We start from the raw sequence: 18616 nt of genomic DNA, 5'->3' as shown, positions 1-18616 counted from the left end.
CAGGAACTGATTGTTGAACACGGTTCTCACTCTTAACTAATCACAGGGCTCCAGAGTGCGACCAAAATTTTTAAGAGTGCGACTAATAATTCTTCTAGGTGCACCTGACGCTGCCCGGGTGAAAACATAAATTTATTTTGCAAGCGCATCATCTCTCTGTGTTCTCCTGTGACCGAACTCACACACTCATGGTAGGATCATATCGGGTTCTAAACCAATAAGAGACAGAGCTCGGGCGGGTCTTTGCCTCTGATTGGCTGTGGTCCTGTTCACCGCGCTAAATTGCGTGTGTTTAAAAATTGCCGAGCCCCGGTCCTTCTGCGACAGCATCAGACTCGGAACCAGAGGAGGAGACAACCGAGTCTGGGATAGAGCCCGGCTCCGAGACCCAAATTAAAAAGGCCAAAATATATTCCTTCAGACAGGACTGGCTGAAACAAGTTCCCTGGCTGAGGTTCAACAAAGGACGTAACGCAACGCACTGCGTGTACTGTCAGGAGTGCGGTCAGAATATTCGTGAGTGGGTCAACAACGTTTCGTATCGACACACGATATGCCGTGACGAGTGTGTAGAGAAAGTGGCCCCTCTCCCAGCTGCATTTCAGCGACAGGTAGTAGTAATCAGGTCCTCTTTTATTTGGAAATGTTTTATTTTGCTTAGTGTTTTAATTTGAAATGTTCAATTTCAGCTCAGTGAAGCACTTTAAACACTTTATTTTTCTTTTTATATATAATTGTGCTTCAAATAAAGACAAGCATTTCTCTACACCTTATTCTTCTTTAAAAATCATTCACATTATATGAAAGTTATGGAGAGCAGTAAATAGGTGACCTTACGGCGTTAAAGGCAGCGCAATGAAAAATTTGGGTGCACCTAAAAAAAGTTAGATGCACCAGTGCAACCAATGCAAAGAGTTAGTCTGGAGCCCTGAATCATTTTAGACCACTTTTCTTTCTTCTCCCTATAATTTGGCGGCAGCCGGCGTGGACGCTCACTGATGATGAAGATGGACGCTCACTGATGATGAAGATGGACCATTGTAACTGCTCTGCTTCAAAGCAGCTAGAAGCTAGTTCACTCATTATCATTATTATCATTATTATTCTTATTATCATTATTTTCTTCTTCTAGTTGTTACATATCAATTTAAACTACCTTCATTTACGATTTAAAGATTTAAATAAGAATATTTGGGGCTTCTTGTAAATTCGTCAAACGTTGAATTTATTAATGTATTAATTTATTAGTGTGTTTGTCCATCAGACGGAGGAACAGCCTCATCCTCTCCACTGTGGAGCTCCCTGATCACATTATATATAATCAATGCACCCTGGATCAATATATTGGCTATCAGAGGTCACTGTAGTCATTGTATATTCTTCCTGTGAATAACACATAATATATAATATTATAAACAGTATATATATGTATATATATGTATATCTGCTGATCACTTATGAGATTGATTGATAGATACTTTATCTGTAAAATGACAGTATGCGGCTTAAAGTCGATAAAGTATGTTATTAACTAATAAACTGATATATTATTATTTATATTATTAAGTCTTAGATGAACTGAAACGATGCTCAGTTGTAGTATAAAGTGACCATGATGGTCTGATCAACACATATTGATCACTGATGATCACAGTACGTCAGTGTGTTTTACAGATCAATAAGGGAATATGGATAATAATCGATGCTGGTTGCAGTGAGTGTTTAATGGCTGCTGTAATAACAAACAAACCGAGCTGTTTATCACGGAGCGACTGAATGTGGCGGCAAACGGAACGATATCAGTTTCAATCTGATCAATGTAATCGATGAGCAGCCGATAACAGAGCGAGTGTGTGTGTGTGTATTAATTACAGCTGTGAGTGAAAACATTTCATTAATTTTCATGTTTTCTGTCTCTTACGCAGAAACGAGCGCTATGGTTACACGCATGCGCACTACAGGCTTTCCAAACAAACACGGAGGAGGGGGGGGGAGGAGAGGGAGGAGGGGGGAGGAGGAGAGGGAGGAGGGGGAGGACAACAAAAAGCTGCGGCTGCTCCTCCGGAGCCCGGGCTGAACACTTGGACCCAGCGGCTGTCAGTACCGGACCACAGCGGGTCAAACCGGGCCAGACTCAGTTAAGCCCACAGACCGGAGCCCGCCGCCGCCGTTAACGGCCATTTTGCGCGGCCCGCTCTGTCTCCGCTCGGAGCGACAGCTGCTGTTTAGGCGCCACTTCTCAGACAAGATGGCGGACACGCCCCTGCCACAGTGCTGCGAGTCCCGCACACACTTTCTCTTCTTTACAACGAGTTCAGCCGTTCTGTGCGCCATTAATCCGGTTCAACTGACGGCCGAAACCTTCCGCCGCGTGTCGGTGCCGTCGGTGCGGCTCTGCGGGGCCGCTTGCCCTTACCTTGACCGGTTAAGTTGCGGAGAGTCACGGTTTCTGTCCGTTTGTTTCGGGTCCTCCGCTCCGCTCCCTCCCCGCCTGCTCAGACATCTTTACAGGGACCCGGGATGAGTCACTGCGCAGGCGTAGCTGTTGCCCTTCTTCCTGTTCCGAGATGTCCTGTACTGGCCGCCATGTTGAGCAGGTCAACAGGATGAAAAGTTACATATTTTATCAAAAGTAAATTTATTTCCAATAGTACTGTAATTTATTTCTATTTTAATGACTCAGTGATCCATATCTGTCACATCTGTATTTAAAAGCAGTACATTAAACTCTTACTCTACTCTTTCTGTTACTATTATATCTTATTTATTTTGTTATAACGTTAGTGAATTTCCCTTGTGTGGGATCAATAAAGTCTATATTATCTTAATTTTCATTTTGTTTGTGAAGGTAGCATAAAGGGATCTATAATATCTAAACTTTATTCTAAGATATAATTATACATTTCTTATAAATATTAACAAAACTTTAACTGATCACTTATTTTGAAAATGATGTCCGATCTGTTATCTGGACTTATGTTTTATTCATAAAATACAAAATACTAAAATACATGGTAAAGTAAACTTATTTCAGTAATTCAATTCAAAAAGTGAAATTCATATATAGATTCATTACACACAGTGAAACATTTCAGGCCTTTATTTCTTTTAATTTTGATGACTATGGCTTACAGCTAACAAACCCAAAATTCAGTATCTCAGAAAATTTGAATATTAGTAATTCAATTCAATTCAATTCAATTTTATTTGTATAGCGCCAATTCATAACAGAAGTTATCTCAGGACACTTTTCAAATAGAGCAGGTCTAGACCGAACTCTTTAACATTAATTACAGAGACCCAACAGTACCACCATGAGCAAGCACTTGGCGACAAGGGCAAGGAAAAACTGCCTGTTAAAAGGCAGAAACCTAGGACAGATCCTTCGGCTCTAGGTGGGTGGTCGTCTGTCTCGACCAGTTGGGGTGAGAGAGAGAGAGAGAGAGAGAGAGAGAGAGAGAGCGACAGACAGACAGACAGGTGCACAGCAACAACAGTATTGGCAATGGCAGTCAAGCAGGACCATGGCAGGAGGCTCCACCAGGATCCATGAGAACCTGCGAGACGAGAAAGCACAAGAACTCCGGGGGAAGAAGTGAAGTTAGTAACATGCATTAATGGGACATGAATGAGTGCAGAAAGAGAGAGGAAGAGAGGAGCTCAGTGCACCATGGGAAATCCCCCGATAGTCTAGGCCTATAGCAGCATAACTAAGGGATGGTTCAGGACTCACCTGATCCAGCCCTAACTATAAGCTTTATCAAAGAGGAATGTCTTAAGCCTACTCTTGAATGTGGAGAGGGTGTCTGCCTCCCGAACCACAACTGGAAGCTGGTTCCACAGGAGAGGAGCTTGGTAACTGAAGGCTCTGGCTCCTGTTCTACTTTTAGAGACTATAGGAACCACAAGTAGCCCAGCATTCAGAGAACGTAGTGTTCTAGAGGGGTAATAGGGTACTATGAGCTCTTTAAGATATGAAGGGGCCTGACCATGAAGAGCTTTATAGGTGAGGAGGAGTATTTTAAATTCAATTCTACATTTTATAGGGAGCCAATGCAGAGTAGCTAGTACAGGAGAGATGTGATCTCTTTTTCTAGTTCCTGTCAGTACTCGTGCTGCAGCGTTCTGAATTAATTGGAGCGTTTTAATGGACTTATTGGGGCAACCTGATAATAAAGAGTTGCAGTAATCCAGCCTTGAAGTAACAAATGCATGGATTAGTTTTTCTGCATCTGTCTGTGATAGGATGTGTCTAATTTTTCTAATATTACGTAAATGAAAGAAGGCAGTCCTAGAGGTCTGCTTTATGTGGGAGTTAAATGACAAATCCTGATCAAAGATAACTCCAAGATTCCTGACAGTGGTGCTAGAGGCCAAGTTAATGCCATCTAGAGTGACTATATCTTTAGACAATGAGTCTCTAAGGTTTTTGGGGCCAAGAACAAGAATTTCGGTTTTTTCTGAGTTTAACATCAGAAAATTGCAGGTCATCCAGGATTTTATGTCCTTAAGACATGTTTGTAATTTAGATAATTGATTAATTTCATTGGGTTTGATTGATAGATATAACTGCGTATCATCTGCATAACAGTGAAAGTTAATGGAGTGATTCCTAATAATGTTGCCTAAAGGGAGCATATATAAAGTAAATAGTATTGGTCCAAGTACAGAACCTTGTGGAACTCCATGACTAACTTTAGTATTTATGGAGGATTCATCGTTAACATGTACAAACTGAAAACGATCTGATAAGTATGACTTAAACCAGGTTAGGGCAGTTCCTTTAATGCCAATTTGATGCTCAAGTCTCTGTAAAAGAATATCATGGTCAATGGTGTCAAATGCAGCACTAAGATCTAATAATACAAGTACAGAGACAAGTCCATTGTCAGAAGCAGTCAGAAGGTCATTATTAACTTTAACCAGAGCTGTCTCTGTGCTATGATGAACTCTAAATCCTGACTGAAAATCCTCAAATAAACTATTGTTATGTAGAAAGTCACACAACTCTTTGGCGACTACTTTCTCCAGAATCTTAGAGAGGAAGGGGAGGTTAGAAATCAGTCTATAGTTGGCTAAAACCCCTGGGTCAAGAGTGGACTTTTTAAGAAGGGGTTTAATTACAGCTACTTTAAAGGACTGTGGTACATATCCTGATAATAAAGAAAGATTAATCATATCCAGTAAAGAAGTGCCAATTAAGGGAACAACTTCTTTAAGCAGCCTAGTTGGGATCGGGTCTAACAGACAGGTTGATGGCTTCGATGAAGAAATGATTGAAGTTAACTGATGAAGATCGATAGCAGAAAAACAGTCTAAATATACATCTAAGTTTACATTGACAGAAGTCCCTGAACTTGGAGAGCCACTGATAACCGTTGATGGCAGTTGGTGATTAATTTTTTCTCTAATAGTAATAATTTTATTATAGAAGAAGCTCATGAAGTCATTGCTACTTAAGTTTATGGGGATATGTGGCTCAATAGAGTTGTGACTCTCTGTCAGCCTGGCTACAGTGCTGAAGAGGAACCTAGGGTTGTTGTTATTTTCTTCTATTAGTGCTGAGTAATAGGCTCCTCTGGCATTACGGAGGGCCTTTCTATAAATCTTAAGATCATCTTGCCAATTTGAGCGATATTCTGATAATTTGGAAGAGCGCCATTTCCTTTCAGATTTCCTAGCTATTTGCTTTAACTGGCGGGTTTGGTGGTTATACCAAGGTGCTAGTCTCCTATGTTTTAATAATTTCCTTTTTATAGGAGCGATAGAGTCTAATGTTGATCGTAGTGAGCCTGTAGCACTATCGACAAGATTATCAATTTCAGAGGGACTAAAGTTGTTATAGGACTCTGTTAAATTCAGACATGGCATTGAATTAAACACTGAAGGAATCTCCTCCTTAAATTTAGCTACAGCACTGTCAGATAGACATCTGCTGTAGGAAGTTTTGCCTAATGGCTTATAATCTAATAGTATGAATTCAAAAGTTATTAAATAATGGTCAGATAGGAAAGGATTATGTGGGAAGACTATTAAATGTTCAATATCAATGCCATATGATAAAACAAGGTCAAGAGTGTGATTAAAACAATGAGTTGGTTTATTTACACTCTGACAGAAGCCAATTGAGTCTATTAATGATATAAATGCATTACTAAGGCTGTCATTGTTAACATCCACATGAATATTAAAACACCTACAAAATACTTTCTGATTTAAGGACTAAACTTGATAGAAACTCTGAGAATTCAGATATAAAATCAGAGTATGGTCCGGGAGCGCGGTACACTATAACAAATAGAACTGGCTGCAATGTTTTCCAGTTTGGGTGAGAAAGACTAAGAACAAGGCTTTCAAATGAATTATAATTTAGTTTAGGTTTAGGGTCCATTAAAACGCTCGAATCATATATAGCTGCTACTCCACCTCCTCGGCCTGTGCCTCGAGGAATGTGAGTATTAATATGACTGGGGGGGTGGATTCATTTAGGCTAACATACTCCTCGTGGGACAACCAGGTCTCAGTAAGACAAAGTAAATCAATATCAAAATCTGATATTAATTCATTCACTAAAACAGCTTTAGAGGACAGAGACCTGATATTTAACAGCCCACATTTCATTCTCTTATTTTGTGCTACTGAGGAGTTGGTTTTAATTTTTATTAGATTTTTATGTTGAACTCCTCTTGTTTTTATTTCTTTAAATAGTTTAGGTGGTCGGGGGACAGACACAGTCTCTATGGGGTTTTGGGTGGGTGACTGTTCTAAAGAAAGAGCAGAGAAGTGTGTAAGACAGCAGCTCTGCTTCCTGGTCCTAACTCTGGACTGTCAGGTTTTAGAGATAAACTTCGCCATATTTCTAGATAAGAGAGCCGCTCCATCCAAAGTGGAATGGATGCCGTCTCTCCCTAATCAGACCAGGTTTTCCCCAAAAAGGCTTCCAGTTATCAATGAAGCCCACATCGTTTGCTGGACACCACCTCGACAGCCAGCGGTGGAATGACGACATGCGGCTATACATGTCATCACTGGTCACATTGGGGAGGGGTCCAGAGAAAACTACGGTGTCCGACACTGTTTTAGCATAATTACACACCGACTCCACATTAATGTTAGTGACCTCCGATTGGCGTAAACGGGTGTCGTTACCGCCGACGTGGATAACAATCTTACTGTATTTACGTTTATCTTTAGCCAGCAGTTTTAAATTTGATTCAATGTCGCCCGCTCTGGCCCCAGGGATACATTTAACTATGGCCGCTGGCTTCGCTAACTTCACGTTTCTGACTATGGAGCTGCCAATAACCAGAGTTGGTTCCTCAGCGGGTGTATCGCTGAGTGGGGAAAATGTATTAGAAACGTGAATGGGTTGGTGGTGACCTGTGGGCTTCGCCGTTCTAGTCTTCCTTCGCTCAGTCACCCAGCCTCCCTGTCTTCCCGGCTGCTCGGGAACTACCGGGGGAACTACCGGAGGAACTACCGGGGGAACTACAGAGCTAACAGAAGCTACCTTCGGTCGGACCGCACCGGCTACTGGGGGCTGGCTAACTATAGCGGCTAAAGATATCTCCGTGGTGCGGTGCCGTTCCTCTAACTCACTAAGCCTCGCCTCCAGCGCAGTAAATAAACTACATTTAATACAGGTACCATTATCTTTAAAGGAGGCAGAGGAATAACTGAACATCTGACACACTGAGCAGGACAGAGGAGAGGGAGAGGGAGAAGCCATAGCTAACTGCTAATGCTAATGAAACTAGAGTGTATGAAAAACTTTGAAAGTAGTGAAAAGTCCCTAAAAGAGGGAGAAACTCCAAGTGTTTAAGTAGAACTAGTCTACGTTTAAATGTTAAGCGGGTAAATAACCGCTGTAACGAGTAAAACTAATTTATATTTAGCGTTCACTGACAGAGCTACAGCACCAAACAGTGTACACAGAGCAGGAAGTGAACCGGGAATGAGTCAGTACGCTTACCGTAGCACGTAGTACTAGTTCAATATTGTAGACTCACAATGTTACACTCTAATCACCTGCAAAGGTTTCCTGAGTCTTTAAATGGTCTGGTTCAGTAGGCTACACAATCATGGGGAAGACTGCTGGCTTGACGGTTGTCCAGAAGACAGTCATTGCCACCCTCAAGGAGGGAAAGCCACAGAAGGTCATTGCTAAAGAAGCTTGCTGTTCAGAGTGCTGTATCCAAGCATATTCATAGAAAGTTGAGTGGCAGGAAAAAGTGTGGTAGAAAAAGGTGTACAAGCAGCAGGAATAACCGCAGCCTTGAGAGGATTGTGAAGCAACGACCATTCAATAATTTGTGTGAGATTCACAAGGAGTAGACTGAGGCTGAGTCAGTGCATCAACAGCCACCACACACAGATGTATCCAGGACATGGGCTACAACTGTCAGAAGCGTCTTACCTGGGCTAAGGAGAAAAAGGACTGGACTGTTGCTCAGTGGTCCAAAGTCCCCTTTTCAGATGAAAGTGAACTTTGCATTTCATTTGGGAATCGAGGTCTTCCTCCAAAGTCTGGAGGAAGAGTGGAAAGGCACAGAATCCAAGTTGCTTTTAGTCCAGTGTGAAGTTTCCACAGTCAGTGATGATTTGGGGATCTGCTGGTGTTGGTCCCCTGTGTTTTATCAAGTCCAAAGTCAACGCAGCCATCTACCAGGACATTTTGGAGCACTTCATGCTTCCTTCTGCTGACAGGCTTTATGGAGATGCTGATTTCATTTCCCAGCAGGACTTGACACCTGCCCACTCTGCCAAAGGTACCAATACCTGGTTTAATGACTATGGTTTTACTGTGCTTGACTGGCCAGCAATCTCACCTGACCTGAACCCCATAGAGCATCTATGGGCTATTGTCAAGAGGAAGGTGAGAGACACCAGACCCAACAATGCAGACGAACTGAAGGCCGCTATCAAAGCAACCTGGACTTCCATAACACCTGGGCAGTGCCACAGTAATCCATGCAAAAGGAGCCCCGACATTTCTGTATTAAAATGTATTGGTCCTATGAAATATTATAAGTTTCTGAGAGACTGAATTTAGAGTTTTGTTAGCTGTAAGCCACAATCATCAAAATTAAAGAAATAAAGGCTTGAAATATTTCCCTGTGTGTAATGAATCTATATAATATATACATTTCCCTTTTTGAAGTGAATTACTGAAAGAAACGATCTTTGTCTTATATTCTAATTTATTGAGATGCACCTGTATATGTGTCTATTACATTCAATGAGAGAAATATAGAATCAATAACTGATGATGAATAAACATTATCCTCAAACTCTTCTTTAAAGTTTCACATTTCAGACATTATGAGTTTGTTTACAGGACAAGTTACATTATAATATCAATACACTGAACAGTCGAGCTCATTAGCTACAGGATATTACAATCAATCACACTGATCAGTATTTCACAAACATTAGAGATCAATACACTGAACAGTCGAGCTCATTAGTAGCTACAGGATATTACAATCAATCACACTGATCAGTATTTCACAAACATTAGAGATCAATACACTGAACAGTCGAGCTCATTAGTAGCTACAGGATATTACAATCAATCACACTGATCAGTATTTCACAAACATTAGAGATCAATACACTGAACTTTAGTTTAAAATGTGTCCATCAGTTCTGAGAGCTCCTCCCACTAATACAAACAGTGACTGTAGGGGGCGTGGCCTCAGTGCTAACAGAGCTAACAGAGCTAACAGATAACAGTGCTAACAGATAACAGTGCTAACAGATAACAGTGCTAACGGTGCTAACAGTGCTAACATAGCTAACAGTGCTAACAGAAATAACAGAGCTAACATAGCTAACAGTGCTAACAGTGCTAACAGAGCTAACAGAGCTAACAGTGCTAACAGAGCTAACAGATAACAGTGCTAACAGAGCTAACAGTGCTAACAGATAACAGTGCTAACGGTGCTAACAGTGCTAACATAGCTAACAGAGCTAACAGAAATAACAGAGCTAACATAGCTAACAGAGCTAACAGAACTAACAGAGCTAACAGAGCTAACAGTGCTAACAGAGCTAACAGATAACAGTGCTAACAGAGCTAACAGTGCTAACAGAACTAACAGTGCTAACAGAGCTAACAGAGCTAACAGTGCTAACAGTGCTAACAGTGCTAACAGTGCTAACAGAGCTAACGGTGCTAACAGTGCTAACAGAGCTAACAGAACAACAAGTCAACAATAACACAACACAACAGTCTAACAATAACAAACTAACAGAGCTAACGATAACAGAGCTAACAGAACTAACAGGCTAACAGATAACAGTGCTAACGGTGCTAACAGTGCTAACATAGCTAACAGAGCTAACAGAAATAACAGAGCTAACATAGCTAACAGAGCTAACAGAACTAACAGAGCTAACAGTGCTAACAGAGCTAACAGAGCTAACAGATAACAGAACTAACAGTGCTAACAGAACTAACAGAGCTAACAGAGCTAACAGATAACAGTGCTAACAGAGCTAACAGAACTAACAGTGCTAACAGAGCTAACGGTGCTAACAGAGCTAACAGAGCTAACAGAATTAACAGTGCTAACAGAGCTAACAGAACTAACAGTGCTAACAGAGCTAACAGATAACAGAACTAACAGAGCTAACAGTGCTAACAGATAACAGAACTAACAGAGCTAACAGATAACAGAGCTAACAGAGCTAACAGAATTAACAGTGCTAACAGAGCTAACAGAACTAACAGTGCTAACAGAGCTAACAGAACTAACAGTGCTAACAGAGCTAACAGTGCTAACAGAGCTAACAGAACTAACAGAACTAACAGAGCTAACAGAGCTAACAGAGCTAACAGTGCTAACAGAGCTAACAGATAACAGAACTAACAGTGCTAACAGTGCTAACAGATAACAGAACTAACAGAGCTAACAGATAACAGAGCTAACAGAACTAACAGTGCTAACAGAGCTAACAGATAACAGAACTAACAGTGCTAACAGTGCTAACAGATAACAGAACTAACAGAGCTAACAGATAACAGAGCTAACAGAACTAACAGAGCTAACAGATAACAGAGCTAACAGAACTAACAGTGCTAACAGATAACAGAACTAACAGTGCTAACAGTGCTAACAGATAACAGAACTAACAGAGCTAACAGATAACAGAGCTAACAGAACTAACAGTGCTAACAGAGCTAACAGATAACAGAACTAACAGTGCTAACAGAGCTAACAGAACTAACAGAGCTAACAGAGCTAACAGAACTAACAGAGCTAACAGAACTAACAGAGCTAACAGAACTAACAGAGCTAACAGAACTAACAGTGCTAACAGAACTAACAGAGCTAACAGAGCTAACAGAGCTAACAGTGCTAACAGAGCTAACAGCTAGGTCAGAGGTCACTCTCCTGCTGCAGCAGCAGGTCTACAGCAGCTTCCACGTCCTCTACCACGTGACTTGGCTCCATCAGGTCTCTTTCCAGGACCAGGTCTCTGTGACCGTGGACTACCATCTCTGTGACCTCACTGCTCTGGTGGCTAGGCAACGGGGAGCGGGGGTTATAGACACCTGTGCACACCTGAGGATAGGTACATATTGATTATATGTACAACTAGATATTGATTATTTCTGATAGAAATGATGGACAGAACCATAGAAATCAACCAGCCCTCTGCCTACCAGTATGGAGCGACACTGAGCAGCCTCAGACACCAACTCCTCCTCTGGCATCGCCATTGTCACCTGACTGCCCGTTCCACGGGCAACAAGCTTGGCAGTGGTTGTCATGGCAGTGTGCTGCTGAGCCAGGTAACGGTTGTAGAGGTTAGCACCGTAGATATCAGTCATCAGGTTGTCACTAGGCAACAAGAAGAAGACGGTGTTATGGACGGCGTGGTTACCCGACGGCGTAGACGGTGTTATGGACGGCGTGGTTACCCGACGGCGTAGACGGTGTTATGGACGGCGTGGTTACCCGACGGCGTAGACGGTGTTATGGATGGTGTGGTTACCCGACGGCGTAGACGGTGTTATGGACATCGTGGTTACCCGACGGCGTAGACGGTGTTATGGATGGTGTGGTTACCCGACGGCGTAGACGGTGTTATGGACGGTGTGGTTACCCGACGGCGTAGACGGTGTTATGGACGGTGTGGTTACCCGACGGCGTAGACGGTGTGGTTACCCGACAGCATAGACGGTGTTATGGACATCGTGGTTACCCGACGGCGTAGACGGTGTTATGGACGGTGTTATGGACATCGTGGTTACCCGACGGCGTAGACGGTGTTATGGACATCGTGGTTACCCGACGGCGTAGACGGTGTTATGGACATCGTGGTTACCCGACGGCGTAGACGGTGTTATGGACATCGTGGTTACCCGACGGCGTAGACGGTGTTATGGACGGTGTTATGGACATCGTGGTTACCCGACGGCGTAGACGGTGTTATGGACATCGTGGTTACCCGACGGCGTAGACGGTGTTATGGACGGTGTGGTTACCCGACGGCGTAGACGGTGTTATGGACGGTGTGGTTACCCGACGGCGTAGACGGTGTTATGGACATCGTGGTTACCCGACGGCGTAGACGGTGTTATGGACGGTGTGGTTACCCGACGGCGTAGACGGTGTTATGGACGGTGTGGTTACCCGACGGCGTAGACGGTGTTATGGACATCGTGGTTACCCGACGGTGTAGACGGTGTTATGGACATCGTGGTTACCCGACGGTGTAGACGGTGTTATTGACGGTGTGGTTACCCGACGGCGTAGACGGTGTTATGGACATTGTGGTTACCCGACAGCGTAGATGGTGGTTAGCTTGTGGTTGTGGTTCTGCAGTCTCAGCAGATGCTCGGCGTACTGGTATGTGAGCAGACTGGGTTTTCCCAGCAGTGCCTGATACTGAAGCTCTCGACCCGTCAGCTTCCTGTAGACGGACTCCAGACACAGCATGAACATCCCGTGACCAAACCTACGTCAGGCAGGGTCAAAACTGATCAACAGGAGATATGAGATGTGTATATATATATATATATATATATATTTACACACACACACACATATACACACACACATACATATACATATATACAGTAAGGCCCAAAATTATTCATAGCCCTGGCAAATTTTGACTTAAAGTTACTTTTATTCAACCAGCAAGTTTTTTCTTGATTGGAAATGACACAGGCGTCTCCCAGAAGATAATAAGACGATGTACAAGAGGCATCATTGTGGAAAAAAATCTTTCTCAGCTTTTATTTACATTTGAACAAAAAGTGGCATGTCCAAAATTATTCATACCTTCTCAATAATCAATAGAAAAGCTTTTATTGGCTATTACAGCAATCAAACGCTTCCTAGAATCGCTGACCAGCTTCAGTCTCCACTGGTATTTTTGCCCAAACATCTTTAGCGATGAGCTCCAACTCTTTCAGGTTGGAGGGTCTCCTTGCCATCACCCTGATCTTTTAGCTCCCTCCACAGATTCTCAATTGGATTCGAGTCAGGACTCTGGCTGGGCCACTGCAAAACGTTAATGTTTGTGTCCGCTAACCATTTCTTCACCACTGTTGCTGTGTGTTTTGGTTCGTTGTGGTGCTGAAATGTCCACTGGTGCCCAAGGCCAAGTTTCTCTGCAGACTGAATGATGATGATGTTGTTGACAATCTTGATGTATTGCTCTGTTTTCATGGTGCTGTTTACTGTGGAATCTAATTCCCTGGTCCATTGGCTGAAAACCCCCCCCAAAGCATTAGGTTCCCACCACCATGTTTGACAGTGGGGATGGTGTTCCTAGGGTTGAAGGCTTCTCCTTTTTTACGCCAAATGAAGGATACATCATTGTGGCCAATAATTCAAGTTCTGTTTCATCTGACCATAAAACAATTCAATTCAATTCAATTTTATTTGCATAGGGCCAATTCATAACAGAAGTTATCTCAGGACACTTTTCAAATAGAGCAGGTCTAGACCGAACTCTTTAAAACATTGATTACAGAGACCCAACAGTACCACCATGAGCAAGACCTTGGAGACAAGGGCAAGGAAACACTGCCTGTTAAAAGGCAGAAAGCTTGGACAGATCCTTCGGCTCTAGGTGGGTGGTTGTCTGTCTCGACCAGTTGGGGTGAGAGAGAGAGAGAGACAGACAGACAGACAGACAGACAGACGGGTGCACAGCAACAACAGTATTGGCAATGGCAACCTAGCAGGACCATGGCAGGAGGCTCCACCAGGATCCATGAGAACCTACGAGACGAGAAAGCACAAGAACTCTGGGGAAGAAGTGAAGTTAGTAACATGCATTAATGGGACATGAATGAGTGCAGAAAGAGAGAGGAAGGGAGGAGCTCAGTGCATCATGGGAAATCCCCCGATAGTCTAGGCCTACAGCAGCATAACTAAGGGATGGTTCAGGACTCACCTGATCCAGCCCTAACTATAAGCTTTATCAAAGAGGAATGTCTTAAGCCTACTCTTGAATGTGGTGAGGGTGTCTGTCTCCCGAACCACAACTGGAAGCTGGTTCCACAGGAGAGGAGCTTGGTAACTGAAGGCTCTGGCTCCTGTTCTACTTTTAGAGACTATAGGAACCACAAGTAGCCCAGCATTCAGAGAACGTAGTGTTCTAGAGGGGTAATAGGGTACTATGAGCTCTTTAAGATATGAAGGGGCCTGACCATGAAGAGCTTTGTAGGTGAGGAGGAGGATTTTAAATTCTATTCTAAATGTTACAGGGAGCCAATGCAGAGAAGCTAGTACAGGAGAGGTGTGATCTCTTTTTCTAGTTCCTGTCAGTACTCGTGCTGCAGCGTTCTGAAACAGAAGACCAGAAGTCTTCGTCTTTGTCCAGATGAGCATTTGTAAAGGCCAAGCGTACTTTTGTGTGCCTTATCTGGAGAAGTGGCGTCCTCCTTGTCTGCCTTGAGACGTTGCCACCAGCAGAGCCCAGATTTACCAGGATGACCTTGGTGGTGATCCTTGGATTCTTTTTCACCTCTCTCACTATCCTCCTGGCCAGCACAGGTGTCACTTTTGGCTTCTGACCACGTCCTCTATTTTTTAATAATACTTTGCACTGTAAATGGTAAATGAACCTGTACTTGTATAGCGCCTTTCTAGTCTTCCGACCACTCAAAGAGCTTTTACACGACATGCTACATTCACCCTTTCACACACATTCACACAGCGATGACAAAGCCCATAGAATAAAAACTAACACATTCACACACCAATGCACAGCATCAGGAGCAGTTTGGGGTTCAGTATCTTGTCCAAGGATACTTCAAAATGTGACAGGAGGAGCCAGGGATTGAACCACCAACCTTCCGATCAGGGGACGGCCTGCTCTGCCTCTGAGCCTTATAGCCACCCCTGACTGACTGTAGCCACTGGAACTTTAAAACATTTAGATATGGCCTTATTGCCCTTTCCTGACTTGTGAGCAGCCACAATGCGCAGCCGCAGGTCCTCAGTGAGCTCCTTTGTCTTAGCCATGACTGTCCACAAACCAACTGCAGAGAGCTGCTGTTTTTCACCCGTTGAGTTGATTAAAACAACTGTTCCCAATGAATCAGGGTAATTAGGATGCTTTAGAACAGCTTGGACTATTTGGAATGGTATAGAACATTAGATTTTCCCACTGTGACAGTTTGCAAAGGGTATGATTAACTTTGGACATGCCACTTTTTGTTCAAATGTAAATAAAAGCTGAGAAAGAATTTTTTCCACAATGATGCCTCTTGTACATCGTCTTATTATCTTCTGGGAGACGCCTGTGTCATTTCCAATCAAGAAAAAACTTGCTGGTTGAATAAAAGTAACTTAAAGTCAAAATTTGCCAGGGGTATGAATAATTTTGGGCTTGACTGTATATAATATAATAATAATCAGAGCCACGTCCTCCACCTGAGAGCTAACAGGAAGTTGTGTTGGTTACCGTGGTGATGGTGCCTCTGCCATCCACATCAGGTCCATGTTGCAGGCGAGTACGGGCAGCTGGGCGGACAGCTGAGGGTCGTACATGCAGCCAGGACTCCCATTGGTCAACAGCACGTCAATCAGCAGCTGCAGGTTGGTCTCCCATCTGATTGGCTCCCCGAACAAGATGATCGCTACGGCAACGCAGGAAGTCAGCGAGAAAAGTCAACAAAATAAAGGCCAGTAAAATGAAAGAGGGAGTCATTCTTTCTTCTTCTGTTTCTTTTAAAACCTACCGTACCTTCTATTTTAGGGAGAATCTTCAGATGAGACGACTGAAACAGACAAAATAATGTAAAACTTACTAAATAATAATAATAAATCCTTCATATTGTCATTGGATATTCCTACTTCCTGTTTCTGAATCTTCTTCAGTGTTGGGCTAGTTACTCAAAACATGTAATTTATTATTTGTAACTCTATTCAAAAGTAATATTTGTACTGTAATATTGTAATTATTGTTTATTTTTATGATATTGATTATAATTATTGATTGATTACAATTGATAAGGTGATGTTTCTGGATTGTAATACTGACTTATAATGATAGAACGCTTTAAACCACTGTATCAATGTCAATACGATCAATACTTTTATGATGCTGCAGATGTCTCCTAGCAACAGTCACCTGTCCCAGGTAGAGCACTCACAGGCAGTTTGGGTCTCCTGTTGTGGTCCACCATGTCCAGCAGGGGGTGATGTTCTCTGAGCTGTTTGATGCTCACGACCTTCTGAAAACCCAAACTGACGGCGCCGCGGTCAGGACGTCAAACGCAGGAAACACACTCCTCACCAATTATTAGGGACCGAGCCAGTGTCAACACTGGGATTGTATTGTTTTTGCTAAAATTATTATTATTGTTATTATTGTTAACATTATTATTATTATTGTTATTATTGTTAACATTATTATTATTGTTATTATTGTTATTATTGTTAACATTATTATTATTGTTAACATTATTATTATTGTTAACATTATTATTATTGTTATTATTGTTAACATTATTATTATTGTTATTATTGTTAACATTATTATTATTGTTATTATTGTTAACATTATTATTATTGTTATTATTATTGTTAACATTATTATTATTGTTAATATTATTATTATTGTTATTATTGTTAACATTATTATTATTGTTATTATTGTTAACATTATTATTATTGTTAACATTATTATTATTGTTATTATTGTTATTATTATTATTGTTAACATTATTATTATTGTTATTATTGTTAACATTATTATTATTGTTATTATTGTTATTATTGTTAACATTATTATTATTGTTAACATTATTTGTTGGAGCCATTTTTGCTATTTTTGTTATTTCTTTTGTTAGTATGATTATAGTCATAATGATAATAATGATAATGATATGATATTAGAATAAATTATCCTGATCTAGTCAATCTGTGACACGGGGTGCTTTGGCAATAACGGGCACAGATTCACAGATTCATGTTAGTTCCTATGTAGCCCCACCTCCTTTCACCTTAAGTATACCAGGTGATCACACAGGTGTTTTGGATTCAGCTGCCGGGAGTAGTAAGGGGACACAGTTTTTTGACCGTGGTAAAGAGAAATGTAAAGTATCTAAAAGCAAATAAACGTTTAAGTAAAGAAAGTAAACCCGCGCGTCATAAACATCACTGACTGCTTAGCGGCTCCGCACAAATTATGAACTGCGTCAGAGACCGCAACATTATTATTATTGTTATAATTAACATTATTGTTATTATTGTTAAGATTATTATTATTGTTATAATTAACATTATTGTTATTATTGTTAACATTATTATTATTGTTATTATTGTTAACATTAGCATTATTGTTGTAATTATATTATTATAATAAAGGATACGTGTTTGCGATGTCCGTAACTGGTCCCTGTCCAGACACCAGGACACATTTATCGTGGAAACTCTTCAACATTCGCAAAGGACTGTGGGAAAGAACCACCTGCTCCGGGGCAATCTACAGAGAGAGAGAGAGAGAGAGAGGGAGGTCACATGAATGTGTTTATCCAATCACAGCACAGCAAGAATATGTGAGTATTATGGCCCGTGTACATGCACAGCCAATCATCTGTAAGCGCTCTGTTCTCCATCCGTCTGTCCTACCTGGAAATCCAGCAGGTGAGACAGCTGCTGGGCCTTGTGATGTCTCTGGCAGCTTCCTGCGTTAGTGACAAAGACTACAGGAAACAGGAAGTTGTTGTTTCGGTCCAGAAGCTTCTGAAATGCTCGTCGAGCAGCCGGGATCACCGTGCCACCACGGAGCAGGACGCCGTCCACATCAAAGAGGACACCCGCCTGGTGGAGACAGGTAATAATAATAATAATAATAATATCTTTTAAATATAGAGTTGCTTTACATAAGTTAAAAAGGAAAAGGTAATAAAACCAACACACTAAAATATATAGATATAAATATATATATACCACTCAACAATGAATGAATCATTAAAAGCAGTTCTGAAGAGCTGGGTATTGATCAGTGATCTGAAGGTGGATGGATTAGTACAGTCTCTGATGTGTTCCAGAGGGATTGGGCAGCTATGGAGAAGGCTCTGTCCAGGTACGATGCTTGGTCCTCAGTGGGGGAGACAGGAGGTTGGCTACAGCATGGT

The 18616-nt window shown here is 41.9% G+C and overlaps 1 protein-coding gene and 1 long non-coding RNA gene across 3 annotated transcripts in view; one reads left to right on the top strand and one right to left on the bottom strand.

Moving 5' to 3' along the window:
* The first annotated feature begins 1445 nt into the window (after positions 1 to 1445).
* Positions 1446 to 18616, top strand: part of LOC127359756 (uncharacterized) — a 33987-nt gene continuing 16816 nt past the window's right edge. Inside the window, exon 1 of one of the 2 annotated variants that reach the window (XR_007882820.1) lies at positions 1446 to 3264. This is a non-coding gene — a long non-coding RNA (uncharacterized LOC127359756). Of the gene's footprint in view, positions 3265 to 13912; positions 13962 to 18616 lie in introns of those variants that run through there. The other variant, XR_007882821.1, reaches the window with a different exon arrangement.
* Positions 10296 to 18616, bottom strand: part of zgc:77375 (uncharacterized protein LOC402927 homolog) — a 17658-nt gene continuing 9337 nt past the window's right edge. Inside the window, exons 2-9 of the mRNA XM_051393865.1 lie at positions 18108 to 18299; positions 17849 to 17961; positions 16628 to 16721; positions 16219 to 16252; positions 15937 to 16111; positions 12793 to 12969; positions 11672 to 11849; positions 10296 to 11570 (exon numbers count right to left, since the gene is read on the bottom strand). Of these exons, the coding sequence (XP_051249825.1) occupies positions 11385 to 11570; positions 11672 to 11849; positions 12793 to 12969; positions 15937 to 16111; positions 16219 to 16252; positions 16628 to 16721; positions 17849 to 17961; positions 18108 to 18299 (1149 nt within the window). The 3' untranslated portion in view covers positions 10296 to 11384. The remainder of the gene's footprint in view (positions 11571 to 11671; positions 11850 to 12792; positions 12970 to 15936; positions 16112 to 16218; positions 16253 to 16627; positions 16722 to 17848; positions 17962 to 18107; positions 18300 to 18616) is intronic.

The sequence above is a fragment of the Dicentrarchus labrax genome, unplaced genomic scaffold (assembly GCF_905237075.1).
Source record: "Dicentrarchus labrax unplaced genomic scaffold, dlabrax2021, whole genome shotgun sequence".
Classification (NCBI taxonomy): Eukaryota; Metazoa; Chordata; class Actinopteri; family Moronidae; genus Dicentrarchus; species Dicentrarchus labrax.
This window is presented reverse-complemented; position numbering and strand designations above follow the sequence as displayed.